Here is a 14,284-nt window from a genome sequence, read left to right as displayed (position 1 = left end):
GGAGGAGCTTGGCCTACACCAGAGTCATGTCAGACTGTCAACAGTCAGACGTATATCCTGCAGGATGTACAGCAATGCCTAGCAACCATCAGAGTAGGCACACGTGGAGAGGAGAGCTGCAATATTCAGAGTATGCAGAAAATTAGTGTTGTGACATATTCAACAGCAGATTTCTGCATTAGTCTGATTTTGATTTGAGAAAAGCATAAAAAGAGTGTTAAAACTAAAAGGGGATGGGGAAAATTAAGCTTGGTGTAAACAAATGTTACCCACATCTAAAACAAACAGCAACATTTCTTTAAGGATCAAAGAAAACTTTATACAGCATTTCTCTGGCAAAAGCCTTGGCAGTATGAAAAAAGGGGGAGTGTGAGACATCTTTCCCACGAACACATGCCAGAGAATGGGTATTTTGTATATAATACACAGCAGCACTGGTGACAGGCGCTTGTGGCTAGCAGTATCATATGGCACGGATGCCTGCAGTAAGCAATTCTGTGGTTTATAGGAGCAAAAAGGAAAGTGTATGTGTTTCAGTTTCTTCTTAGCAATGGAATCATGACAGATTTTGAATGGACAGCTGATTACTTACATGGACAGCAGACTAGATGCTGTGCACACTACTGCTCTCTAACTCTCTCCTCCCCACCCATTCTCTTCACAGATGATCATTTTCAAGAGTTTTGAGGAAGGCATCTCACGAACCACAGTTTTTGCAGAATGAACCGTTATATCAGTTATCTTTGTAAGAGGTGCACTAGAAAAAGTAAAATAGCATTTCTCCAATACTCACCATCCAAGATGCTCACACCATCGCACAAACCAAAAAGGGCTTGTCCTCTCACCATGAACCAAGTATGACATTAAGTAGGTGCTCTGCATTTACTTTTCTACGCTACTCTTGTAAGAAATAGATGTCTTTGACTAAGTGTAAATGCAATGCCAGATATTAACATAATTATTAATTTAATAAAATAAATAAATAATCAAGGAGTTCAGCTATTTAAGAGCACTTGTGCTTGAAAAAAATCACAGCACAGATGGCACAAAACAAAGAGCTCACTCCTGCTCCAATTAAAAGCTGAACTCTGACTCACATAATTGCAGACAGAATCACTACCAGGTACATTGACAGAAGATCATTTTCAGCTCATATGGATTTTTGAAGTGCTTGATATAGCTAAGTCACGTATCTGACTTACGCAGCTGAACTGGAAATGCTGACTCTCGTCTTGACTATGAAAATATTCTCCTGCATCTTCACTGAAATACACACAGAATTCAGGTCAAGTAATTTCTAGAAATTAAACAACCTTTTAGTACTTTCACATCTAAATGAGGCATGACTTTTTAAGATGAGAAAACAGATAAATCTTCATAATGTATTTGATCGATTAAAGCATTTTTGGTTTTTGGTGGGTGTTTGCATGTACTTGCTGGGATCATACAAATTTCTTTCTATTTAAGTAAATGCTGCAATCTACTGTTTACACGCAGAAAAGAAAACGCACTGGGAACACGCTAGAATTTTATCACTGGCACTAGAGAAAAGGGTGCAAGGCAATTTGCAACAATAATAGTTCTTTGCTTATAAAATACAGCGTAGTAGTACTTGTAACATCACGTCATATTTGCTAGGGTTAAAGATAGGCAAATGCAGTTCAGAGAGAAACAGATTGCTAAAGGGCAAGAGGAGGGGGTGAAAAATGGCCATGCTCTTACTGCTTCCTTTGCCAATAACAAAGCCCTGAAAATCAGGCTGGCTTCTGCTGCTGCAGGAATTACAGACTATCTGGGGATGGGGTGGGAGCTGTTATTCCCAGCAGCAACAGCAAACACTTGCTCTTCCCCAGCAGAAGCTGGGAGCCTCTTCCTTCCAGCCCTGATCCTATTCCTTCCCCACCCACAGGAAAATTAAATCTGCTTTCAGTACTAAGAAGCTAGGTCTGATGTTTGCCACAAAGAAATACAAATAAAAGTTTGAAAGGTATTTCACACAGGACCACTTCTTAGCTGAGCAGGATTTAAACCAGCATCCCAGAGATGAAATTATTTTATTGCAACAGCAGTAACTTTCAGCATGGTTTCTACTATGTCACACAGAAAGACAGCCTCTGTCCTGAGGAATGATTCAAAGTATAAAAAGAAAACCGAACAGATGGATAAAATAGTGTAATCAAATTAATCAACATAAAAAGGACTGCATAAGTTTTTTTCTCATGACACACATAAGGCATTTCCAGTTTTTAAATGTGTTCTGAAGCACTTGGAGGGAACTCCTGTGTTACTCATTAATGGTAAAGCAAGGAAAAGGGGATACTTCACATCACAATGATGGATGAAGGTGTTGCTTTTAAGAAATTAATCAGGTTGTACTCAGGCATTTGAAAACCTCTTCATTCTACTATTTGTGCTGAGCTGCATCTCTTTAGTATCTGCTTTGTAAGCTCCAGGACACTGAAAATCAAAAAGCAAAGAAAAAAAAATGAAATCTCTTGACATACCTTGGTTTGCAGTCTTTAAATGCTCTGGTGTTACACTCAGCGTTTCTTTGCTTAACTAGCATTTATAACATAAGCCCACCAGTGCTCTTGTTAAATTTTATTCTGTCAAAATTGTAATATCCCCTCAACAGTTAATGGCAACATTCATTTAGCTGGAGATTATCACAGCAGTTGTGGAATAAAATCTTATCAATGGACTGGAACAAGCGAAATACAGCTTAATACTGACAACACGCTCCAAATAAAATGCACTAATGGATTGGTGTTGCATGGAATTTTAAATATACTTTTTTTTTTTTTTTTTAAGGCTGGCCTTACAGTAAACACGAGATAAAATGTTTTCCCCTTGATTAGGGTCAAAGATAGTCTAAGAGAGGTACATAAAATACAAAAAAGTTATTCAGAAATTGTTATCTCTGTATTCAAAGCAGGAAGGGGATCTCTCAGTCCTTCACACTGTTGTGTAAGTGTTAAGCCATCACTATTGCAGATGAACTGTGTCTCTATTATAAAGATACTTCCAACTGAAATAAAACTTACCACGAGCTTAGCAATGATAGATTCAGGAAAGCATGCACAGCATGAACATGGCACACAACCACATGCTGAAGCCACTCAAACAGGGAGCACCTAAAAAACAGAAAGCTTTATGCCTTAGTGTTGTGACACAGTTCAGAATAGTGCAGTTTTACCTAAGCCAGCATAGAGAGGAGCAGCAAAATCCAAAATTTCAATCCTCCCAATGAGATTCAGCAGCTCTAAAAATGATACAATTCAGAATGGTCAACTTCAGTTTAACACACACAGTTCTGAAAAGAAGCATTCCATAGGGGTAGTACAGAATGAGAAGTATACTCGGAATAATGAATGAGGAGCTTAAGAACCCAGGTGATCTTTACCCAGGAAACTCCTCCTTTTGGCATATCTACAGGGGAAACGTGTCATGTGCATGAGAGATCTGGGCTGAGAGCACAGTTCAGCTGCTTCCAGGAAGACCTGCTCTAATTCCTGCAAGGGCATCAGAGTAATTTAGCCACCTTTACTGCTATTTTAGCACCTCGGCATCCCTGTCTTTTCTTCACAGCTTCTCTCTCACTGGCGGCAGTGGAAAGAACAATATTTGCTGTCTGACAGCAATAACTTCTCAAAACTGGCTTGACTGTGTAAAATACCACTAAATGTAAAATGTCCATTAATACACTTGCCAACATAACTTGCCCAGTATAAACTGCAATATGGAGAAGTAGTAAGTTAAACTGAGAAGCCTAGGTACTAATAGGCTTTCATTCCAAATGGGATGGGAACAGAAGAAAAAAATACTCCAGGGGCCCAAGGTCAAGTCTGGGTAAAGGTGCTAATCCACCCCAGTGCTACCTCCTTTCCCACTTGCAGCTCTGCAAACCAGGTTCTGCTGCAGATAAAGGTTGTGATCTGAAGGTCCAGAGGTGGAGGAACCTGCTCTAAATTATTTAGGCAAAGAATATGGGAACAAAGAAGAGGGAAAAGATCACTGCTTTGGACTACATTCTACATAAGCTGGTGCTTAGCACAATGTGATGTGCTAGACAGCTGATTTATCTTCCTCCATTATCTCTTGCTGTGGATAAATCCAATACCATCCTTGCTGCTCCTCTTGGCCAGGTGCATGATTGGAATCCTGAGTTAAAAAGTTGATTAGAAAATTCACTCTAGTCTACCCTCAGAAGATGTGAATGATCCTGGTGGGTGCTGAGATACCTGTCCCACTTGTGCACCAGTGGCTTCCCTTCTAAGCAAGAGAGGGGAGTGGCTGCACTCACCGCCTGGAGCTGGGGTCTGCCCCACTGGGGGTGCACAAGCTGTGCTGGGTGCCTCTGGGGTGCTTGTCCTGGCTCCATCCAGCGCCAGCTGAAGGCTCTGAAGCTGTGATACAGTCAGATGCTTACGCTGAGATCCTGTAACCATGGCAGCATTTTCAGGGCCCAGGTTTGCTATTTGTTCTGGGGACAATGCCTGGGAGGAAAAAGTCAGAAAGTCATTTAAGCTGCTGATAGACTAGTGGCTCCAACACTGGTAAGGAATCACTATTTTGCCTTTGGAATGAGGGGAAACAGCCTTCAACATTGTATTTCTATAGAAATACAGAGCTTAGAAATACCTTTTTGTTCATTTACTTCACTGGCTACTCGCCTATCTTACGCCCTTGTCTTGGCTGCTTGGGTCTGAAAGCTTGAGAGGCTTTCTGTGCCAACACTGTATTGGACACTGCTTCAACACATAACTGGAGTTTTTTTGATATGTTATTTTCTGATATGTTCAAAGACTGATGATGCTGTGTATCCTCTTGTGTTTTCATTTGTTTCCTCTTATATCTGTTCCCAAGCGAACTCTCTTAAACCTATGTTTGACCTTTGATTTGAGTTATCAGTAGAGCAGTGAGATAAAAAAGTAATATGTTTCAATCTCATTATTCATTTTCCTCTTTTAGACTGTAAATCTTCCAGCTTTGGTCATATTAAAACTTGTGTTTAAAAAGGAACACGAAAATCATAATTTTACAGTATTTGTATCACACAGAAATTAATCAGTCATTAAAGCCTGCATGTATTGGCCATGCTGGATGGCTTGGATTCCAGCTAACAATCTGCAGTCAGCAGAATTGCAGCCCTCCTGTACAACATGCTGTCTGTGCTGCAACAGTTCTGCATCCAGGTTCTACTTTATCTTTGTAAGGGACTATATTCCCCTTCCAAGTAGGTCAGACAATGGAGTAAACCCTTCCCAGTTTTTCATTATCTAGCAAATGGTGTACTATTTTAAAACTAGTAAGCTCAAATAAATGCCTGTCAGTCCAGAAATGTTGAGATAAGCCACTTTTAAACTAAATTAGGGTCCATAATACCATGTAATTTTTCATAAATCAAAAGCTGAATAATGTATGCAGCCCTATACAAGACCTGTGTAAACACAAATTCTGCTTTGAATCTTTCAAAGGCAGAAAACTGTTCTGGGAAGCTTGCTTGTTATTTGTTAAGCACCTTTTGTAGTATCATTACTATTCTTACTAACAAAAATGTATGTTATTTGAAAGAAATTTTACATGATGTAGACCCTCAGCTTTGCCCGTTTTCCAGAGAGATAGTTTGACTAAGGACATCTCAAGCTTATCTAAACTGTTGGTGGTACTGTGCAGAACAGTGTTCAAGGAGTTTTTCTCATTTATGGAACCTGACACAGTTAACTATCTGTTTAGCTCATCTGTCCAGAAGTATATTGCCTGCCCAGGCATCTGACAGAGACCAGCCTAGGCAGAATATTAATCTTGTCACTAAGTCAAATAATGTCTGGGGCAATGATCTCAAGATCCATGTTCTAATTTCTGGTCCACATTCAGAACAGGTTTAATTAGATGTAATTCCTTTCTGATCTGTATCTGCTTGTACAATCTGTTTCTCAGGGCCAACTCCGGAGAATGGTGCCAGATTTTAAGATAATAAAAAGGCTCTTAGGTAGTCAAGCAGAGAAATGTGTAGCTGTGATAGCATCTCTGCAAATGTTAATAAACAGAAGAAAGCTCAGATCTGAATACAGTGTCAGAAGAAAGAGTCCTTTCTGTGCTTTCTGACCCTAGATCTTTTATTTTCCCTTGGGATGCATTTGAAGGAGAAAAAAAAAAAAAAAAGCTTGTTTAACATATTTTATGTTCATCACAAATACAGATGATATAGTTGAAAGTTAATGTTTCAGATCTTTGACTGTCTCTCACTTAACAGACCGCAGAAAAAATTTTGCTGAAACCCCAAGCCAAACCATAAATCAGTGCTGCAGTTCATTCATAAGAGAGTAGAAATTACATACGTTTGGTTTCTTCTTCACTAATAAAGCTCTTACTTGGAAAATTTCACCAGGTATGTGGCTTATTGCTATTGGCTGGAAATATGGCATCAGGTTTTTATCAAAAGCTTTTAATTCATCCTCATTCAAACCACCTGCAAAGGTAATATGTTTTTTATTAGACTGACTTTTAAGCTAACACAAATTTTAAGCTCTTGCACAAAATATCTAATAAATGTATTTCTTCAGTGTTTCATAAAAAAATACCAGTTCTTTTTTTTTGTCGCCTCTTTCATTATATTCAAATATTAGAAATAATCTGACCTTAGCTATCGGTACGGAACCTGTACTACCCAAGGGACCATTAAATAACTCTTTTGCTTCTAAAAGAGACAGTTGAGGGGAGATGTGTTTAAATCTACAAAAATACAAGCAGTGTTATTCAGGAATGCTGCTTCACAGCTTCTTCTGATACAAGAAGTCTTAGGAAGCATTAAGTGAAATTAATGGAAAGTTTAAAAAAAGCACAATGGGAGGCACCTTATGGAGGCTACCACGACTTTTCCTTAGCACTACAGAAATTGCTGAACATCCATCCCTGCAGATGACTCCTCCCTGGAAGAAATATTTTGCCAGTCTAGAAAAATGCATTACTATATGAACCTGTCTCCTAATGCTCAATAATACTTCTTCACAACTATTACCATCTCTAGTCTGAAGTTTGTTACCTGCTATAGTGCCAATCTCCTGTAATACAGAGCCATTCCAGCTGGTTGCAGTTCCAAACACAGACTCTGCCATCTTCTTAAACTGCCTCAGAACAGGAGTGCTACACAGCAACAGGCCAATTCTTGCAACAGCAGCACTGCAAAAGGCAACAAGGTTAATATGACATGCTGCAATCACATGCAATATTAAAAGTGCTTGGAACATACTTAGTCTGCAGTAGCAAGACTGTAAACCTCTTTTCAAGTTAAAAATATATGTACAAATGCTGCACAGAAATGTTTAATGCTTTGAGCAAAAGCCCAAGTTTCTCAGTGCAATATTTGACTGGTGAGATATAAATGGTAGAGAAAATCTAAAATGGATTATATTTTAAACAGCTACTGTATGCTTTCCATCACATCTATTGCCTTTCTTAAAACATATAAAGTGCAAACTAAAAGAGGCCTTTAGGCTCTGGAAATCTCAAAGGAAAACAAACTGCATTTTGTCAATAGAGATACTAGTACATATTTCATAAGTATCAAATGCAGTACCTGAATTCAACGCTCCTTATGGACATGGTTTCTGTGGAGTTCAGAACACAGAGAATAGCTCCTAATCCAACTAAATCAAAGCTTTTTAAAGTACTCATTGTCTGACCAGAGTCTTCTAGAAAACTGTGCAAAATAGATCTTGCCTGCAAAAATAGTAAGATACTAGGCATGAACAGAGTGAACATAATTGAAGGCTTTGGTATTAGAAGCTCAAAGTCTTACTGGAAACTATGGAGTGTTACAATGGAGCCACCCCAACATAATTAAATGGAGTTTTGTATGGCCTTTAGAACAGGCACCACCTCTGTGAGGCATCTAAGCAGAGCATGGTTACAACATGGCCACTTCTGAAATGAAAACAAGTTAAAAGAATTCAGTGTGTCTTGTGCTGGGTCACAATGGACCACTTCCCCAGAAGAAATGTGCATTGAAATGCCTAACAGAACTGCCCAATTCAATTAAATTGTTCAAAAGAAATGCCAATTACTCAAAGGGATCAACATGAAATTTTTAGGTTTTCTAAAATAAGGCAGGACAACCTGATATAAGTGTCACATATAGATGGTGACCTGTGTTTAGGACTAAGATTCAGATGTGAATGGGATGTAGGTGCCAAAATGTCTTTGCAAACCTAAATCACTTAGGATGGTGCTCATCCTAAACTGACCATTTACAAACTGCATGTCTAGCTTAAATAGGCCACCAAAGTCAGTGGAAGAAACTAGTCTTCCAAGGGATCCTAATGTATCTGAGATGGTGAGCTGCAATGACTAGCTTAAACTAGCTGCCTGTCTTTTAGACAGTTGAAGTTGGGTGAGATTAATCTCTTTTAAGTTGCTACTCTTACTGACAGCAAGAAATCTCAAAAGCCAACTATTATTGTATAAAATCCTCCCAAGTGCTTCCTTCTGATAATGCTCCTCAGAAATTGAATCTATTAAGCAGACTTGTGATACCCTGCCAAAGCTGGATGCCACCATGCCAGCATCTGTGCAACTGAGTGGTAAATCAGAAATATGCCACCAATTACATAGACAAATAAAAACCTATAACTTTCTCTCATTTTAATATCAAAGCCCATTGACATAACTAGAAGTTATTCAAGGAGAGGGATATGAGAAGAGCATAGTATCCAAATGGCATATTTGCTAATAACTGCTGACCCTCTTCTATTACTTGGTGGGCAAGTGTTAAAGAACAGGTTGGTCATCACTACAATTAATACTTATTGATGTCCTCTTGGCCATCTCACCAGAGAAGCCAACAGCCAGGCAGACATCAGTGCTGACCTACCAGCCCTTGTTTGCAGGGGCCAAGGCTGAAGACAACCAGCAGGGAGTGGTGGGGGTGGCTGTATCAGTTTCCTGGGTGATTCTAGGACTTGAGTCACAAAAAGGGGTCCTCTAGGACTCAAGTCCTAGAATTTACTACGAATCCAGTAGTAAATTCAATAATGTACTTACTTGGGTAGGAGTCCATTCTGTTTGCTGACTCAGTACAGAAATGGTGTCAATCAGATGTAAATCCAGCTCTTCAATTTCATCTTCAGTGAGTGCTAGAGCAATGCGCCCCAGAGAAACAATATGGTAACTCTTCCAGCCTGACAGTGATCCCCAAACCTTTAGAACAGATTCATTAATGTACAGCATCTGTTAGATCATTGTGAATCTTACTGTAGGTAAACCATTCCCAAAACTTTGGTTTTAAAAGTCCCAGTACCTGATGTAGGCTTCTTTGCACACAGAATGCAGAGACAGGATATTGTGAAGGTTTTGAAGGTTCTGCATTAACAATAGTTAGTTTATCTAAAATATCGATACCAATGTATTTAAATTGAGTTCTGCTTCTAGTTTTATCTGTGATATAGTTACAGTCACTAAGAAGCTATTACAGACCAGCCCCAAGGAAATTTTGATTACAGGAAAAGATCTGTCTGGATAAGGAATAACAAAAGGGCATCAAGAGCTGGATTTGCAGAACCTGGAGCTGTCAATAATATTTGGCTGATAGTTGGTGGGCAGTATCTCTCAGGACGTGCAGGATGTGGCCAACTGCCTTTGTAAAAAAAAAAACAACAAAAAAAACAAAGTATGCTAGGTTCTGGCTAAAGCGAGTAACTTGAACAAGACAGGTATAAGAAAAAAAATTCCCTTTAAAGGTCTCAGATACTTCAGCAACGTTGCAATATGTTAGTTGGTACAGGGAAATTTTCGAGTACATGATTGTGCTGCTAACTTCATCTAGAGAAATAAATGTAAAAAGCCAGACCTGGGCTAAGCTGACCATTCCATGGAAAAACTTCTTCTATTTTCAGGATTGCCACGATCTAACTTTTGTTCAAAAAGCTGGAAGGGTGAATGCTAGTGAGGACTCACTGAAGGAATCTCTCTGTACTTGCCTACTAAATAGTGTTTGCACCGTAAGATACATGTGGTGCTGTACAACCCACAAAGGGCCAGACCTCTGGAATAAAATAATCCTCACCCAGAGTTGCTGACTATGTGCTGTTCATACCAATGTGCACATCTGAGACAGAGCAGCCGCAAGGCTGCTGAGGTGTTTCTTCTCAACTATGACCCTTGGGTTAAAGATTTGCTTAAGAGAGGCTTTTGCTGGACCTGTATCTCCTGACTGAGTTTCCACTGGATCTTTTATGCTGGTTTTACGATGTCATAAAGAAACAGAACAGGGGCTTAAGCCTGGGAAATTTCAGTCTTTTCCAAGGAAAAGAGACAGTAAAAAACATTATCCTGATTTTAAAGCTCCTAATTCTCTAGTTTAAGAGGTACACAAAACACATACAGTTAAAAATGTTGTGTGTCTGTTTCCTGATCTAGGTCATAAAATACGGGGTTTGAGCTGTTTCATAAATAGCATCATCTGACAGCGCTGGATGAAATCTCAGACATAATGGTATAAATAACACAACACATGAAAACTGAACCACTCCTTTGTCCTCATTCACCTAGAGAATGCAAATCCATACATCTGTTACTATCACAGAGCCTGGAGACCTTCCACTTCCAAGTGAGCTAAGCTGCTTACTTTCATTAAGACCCAATCTGATAACTAGGTTTTTTGAATTAGTTTGGGACCATGGGTAGTATGTAGTTTATTTTGGAGTAAATAAATCAATTTAGGAGAAATTAAAGCTGGTTTAATCAAACATTTAATCAAAGATGCCCTTTAGTTAATAATATAACAGCATCTTATAATGTCAGAGAGCTGTAGTCTTTGCCTGTACTATCTGATTTCTCATGCTTGGTATTCAGTGTAACACTAAGGTCTGTTCCACAAATTAATATATAGGAAGTCTGTCCTTGTCCAGCAGCAGTCTGTCTTACCACAAAGACCCAATATACAAAATTCAGTGCACTACAGATCTGTGTATCTTTCAGTGTCATTGCATTGAATACAGCTAGGCTAGGAGCATATTAACCTTGTAGACAATTTCTCTAGAGAAGCTATCACTCTGTAAGCATGCTGTTACATTGCACTGCTGTAAAACACTTTAGTTTCCACCATCTCAGATAATAAAAGTAGCATTCACCTTCTAGGATTTTTTTTCCCTTTTCCTACCCACACATCTCCATGTTGACAGAGGAAGGCTGTCTTGGGATGAAAGAATTTGACACGGGGGGCTGTTGTCCTACCCCAGCACGGCAGCAGAAACAGAACTGCAGTCACTGTCAGCTTTCAGAAATCTAACCAGTGCTCTCTCCCTTCGAGCACCTGTAGTTTAAGAGTTTTAAAAGCTGAGCTGCACTTCTAAAAATTGCACTTTCAGCCTTATTTACCCAAAGGTCATGGTCAGAGCCACTGCTCTGACTGCAACTCGTGATTACAAAGATACTGCCCAGGCCCACGTTGACCCTTGTCCCAGCCCTTAGATCTCCAAGCATCTGCACTGATCCTAGTGGCAGCCAACTGGACTTGTAGATGCTTCCTACCCTTGTTCTGTCAGAGCGAACCATAAAAACAACTTGTTAAGGGTTGGATCATTTTGGTAGAATGGGATTCAGAAGTAGCTAGCCATGAAGAGATGGAGACAGAGAGCAGACAGCCTCCATCAGATGCTGGTGACATACAGCTGAAGACATACTGGGCTCGGTAACCTCTTCACCTCTGGGTCTTCTGCAGCCAAAACAAATGGTTTCACTACACCCAAAGGCTTTTTTTGGCTGAATCAAAAGTCTGTTTGTGACAATACCAGGAAGCAGTAAAAGGAGATCACCTCCGGGAGCTCACCAGTGCCAGGGATGGGGTGAGGTGTGGCTTCCAGGAGTCCACAGCTGGCCAAGGCAGCAGTGATCAGCACCCAGGCAGCCTGCTGATGGTGGCCCCGGACACAGGGCACAGAGCTGGCATCACACAACCATGGCCTGTGCTCTGGCAAACACCATGGGCATTGGGTATAGCCTGTGCCCAGGGCAGAGACCTGTTACTTACCCAGCTAAATACCCTCTTGGTCCACTTGGTTTTATGCCACCATAAACTGTATTTAATGTAGATGTAGACACTTGAACACTCTAAGCTGAATTCTCAGCAGGCCAACCAAAATCCCATAGGACAGCTTGCTGGTTTTTCATTTATAAAAGAAAAGCAAGGAGCAAGCAACCAAAAAGCCATTGGAAAGCAAAAGCACTCAAGTTTTTCATCAGCCAATAGCTCAGAACAACTTGCCTGTTGACTCTAAAGCAAGACAATAGCCTTCTATCACAATCTCACATTATTTTTCCAATAAGCAATAGATATTCCTGCAGTAATAGTAACATTGCTATAACACAGTTATTTTAGAACTGCATAGTTCAATAACAGCAAGTCAAATTATGGATTTAATTTTCTTTCACAGACAGTACAGTTACCTGCTTGGCTTTTTCCTTCAACACCATAAGCTGTGAGCTGTTAAAACCAGAGACAGTCCCAAGACGTTCCACATTTTTGTCAAAAGTCCTTGCATCCATGCATTTCAGTTCCTGAACTGACCAATAGACATTTGCTTCTCCTAATTTAATAATTTCATCTGAAGAAGGGGCTCTGGTTCCCAGGCAATCTGGAAAAAAAAAGTGAAATACTAAGAATTTTCCTCAAGGAGACTGCAAAAAAGAAATTCACCAATAGGAAAATTTAAGAGGCTGACAGACTGAATTAACTGCAGCCAATGTGATATTGATTAACTAATTATCTTACAATGAAATTATTTCTTTAAATATTTACATCATTGATGTAGTGGATACAAAAGCAGAATTTGCCTAATTTGCAAAAAATCAGGTACATTCTTTGTCCTCCAAAGGCAGTGCATGCTGGAAAAGAAAAGAGGAGTAGCTGTGTTTCAGAACAGTTACAATATACAATGCCAGGGGAAAAAAAACAAACACTAAAAACACTAAAAACTGAATGTGCACAGTGCTAAGAGCAACCAAGATGTTCCAAATTTCTTTCAAGTCCAGTTCTGTAAAGGAAGCAAAACCCAGACAAGGGCTTAGTCTGCGGTAAAAGCACTGCTCACTGGGGGCCATGCTGCAGTAGGACTGAAACACAGATCTCTGCAACAGCCTCAGTGGAAGCCTCCTTCCAGTGGAAACCCCTGATCTCCCAGAAAAGCTGCAGTTGAATGAACTTCACATTCAACCAGCACATATATGAACCCAGCTCCATAAGAAAGTAACAACCACAAGGGGCCCCTTCATGCTAAAGTACTGTGACAGAGATGTATGGCTTGTAAGACTTGCCTGACATTTAAACAAGGTGAAGACAGAAACTGGATGTGTCAGAGGAGCACGGTGCTTGTTCTCTGTATCAAGCAGGTTGTTAAAATGTCAAGAATGAGAAAGAGTGGCTCACTTAGAGCACAACTGTTTGGACAGACAACCTGCATTTAAAAATCTGATTTATGGGCAGGTTCTGGATCCATGCATGATCAAATGAAACATTTTCCAGTGTGACTTTTAACAAAACCTGGTCTTTGTAATCTACATCTAATATTGATGGAAAGCAGAAACTGGAATCCTAATGTTCTCACTTACTTCTCTTTCTCCTGTCACTAATTTAGGAAAACCTTATTAAATAATGACCTAAACCAAATAATCTTTACATGTCTTCAGATATGGTCATTACCAGTAAAAATCAAGAGTTTCACAGATGCTATGTCTGAGCTAAGCTCCCACAGATAAATAAAGCGAGGATGTACAAAGTAGATTTGTACTTTGAAAGGAGGCAGAGGAGGGATTTATTTGCATCAAAGGAAGCTGCAATAGTGGGTAGAACACTGAAAAGATTGAATCTGTTGAGCAAACGAAAATGTTGTTCAGCTTGCAGTGTACCAGCTGATGTTCTGCTCTCTCTGTATGTGCTCTCCTGTGAAGCTGCATTGTTTCACTTTCCCATGCTGCAAAAAGGTCAGCTTTTCTCATGTAAATACTGGCATCCAGACACAATGCAGTTCCCTTCCCCAAGTCGTGAAAACCTATTATTTTTTGTTCATGGAAAAAAATATTGATTTTATTATTTGCAACACACCAGATACTTTGGCACTATTACAGAGGGAAATACTAATTAGTCTCCTGGCTTTACTTCCTGTATCTGATGCTATTTCATTCTTCCTTCTACTATATAATCATATTTAGTTTGATGAACATATTATAATATGGTAAAAGGTAATATATTATAACATCTCAGTGCTGTGAAGTAAGCAACTTGAATTCT

General features: G+C 39.6%; 1 protein-coding gene across 1 annotated transcript in view; it reads right to left on the bottom strand.

Moving 5' to 3' along the window:
* Window positions 1-2,030: 2,030 nt before the first annotated feature.
* The window catches only part of OTOA (otoancorin), a gene marked incomplete at its 5' end in the record, with an annotated part of 32,680 nt that continues 20,426 nt past the window's right edge, over window positions 2,031-14,284 (bottom strand). Inside the window, 8 exons of the mRNA XM_082772922.1 lie at window positions 2,031-2,457; window positions 3,045-3,134; window positions 4,304-4,496; window positions 6,375-6,472; window positions 7,046-7,182; window positions 7,580-7,722; window positions 9,043-9,198; window positions 12,445-12,632. Of these exons, the coding sequence (XP_082629048.1) occupies window positions 3,067-3,134; window positions 4,304-4,496; window positions 6,375-6,472; window positions 7,046-7,182; window positions 7,580-7,722; window positions 9,043-9,198; window positions 12,445-12,632 (983 nt within the window). The 3' untranslated portion in view covers window positions 2,031-2,457; window positions 3,045-3,066. The remainder of the gene's footprint in view (window positions 2,458-3,044; window positions 3,135-4,303; window positions 4,497-6,374; window positions 6,473-7,045; window positions 7,183-7,579; window positions 7,723-9,042; window positions 9,199-12,444; window positions 12,633-14,284) is intronic.

This window comes from Aythya marila, assembly GCF_965140915.1.
Source record: "Aythya marila genome assembly, chromosome: 15".
Classification (NCBI taxonomy): Eukaryota; Metazoa; Chordata; class Aves; order Anseriformes; family Anatidae; genus Aythya; species Aythya marila.
Note: the sequence above shows the minus strand (reverse complement) of the source record. Positions and strands in the feature narration are given on the sequence as shown.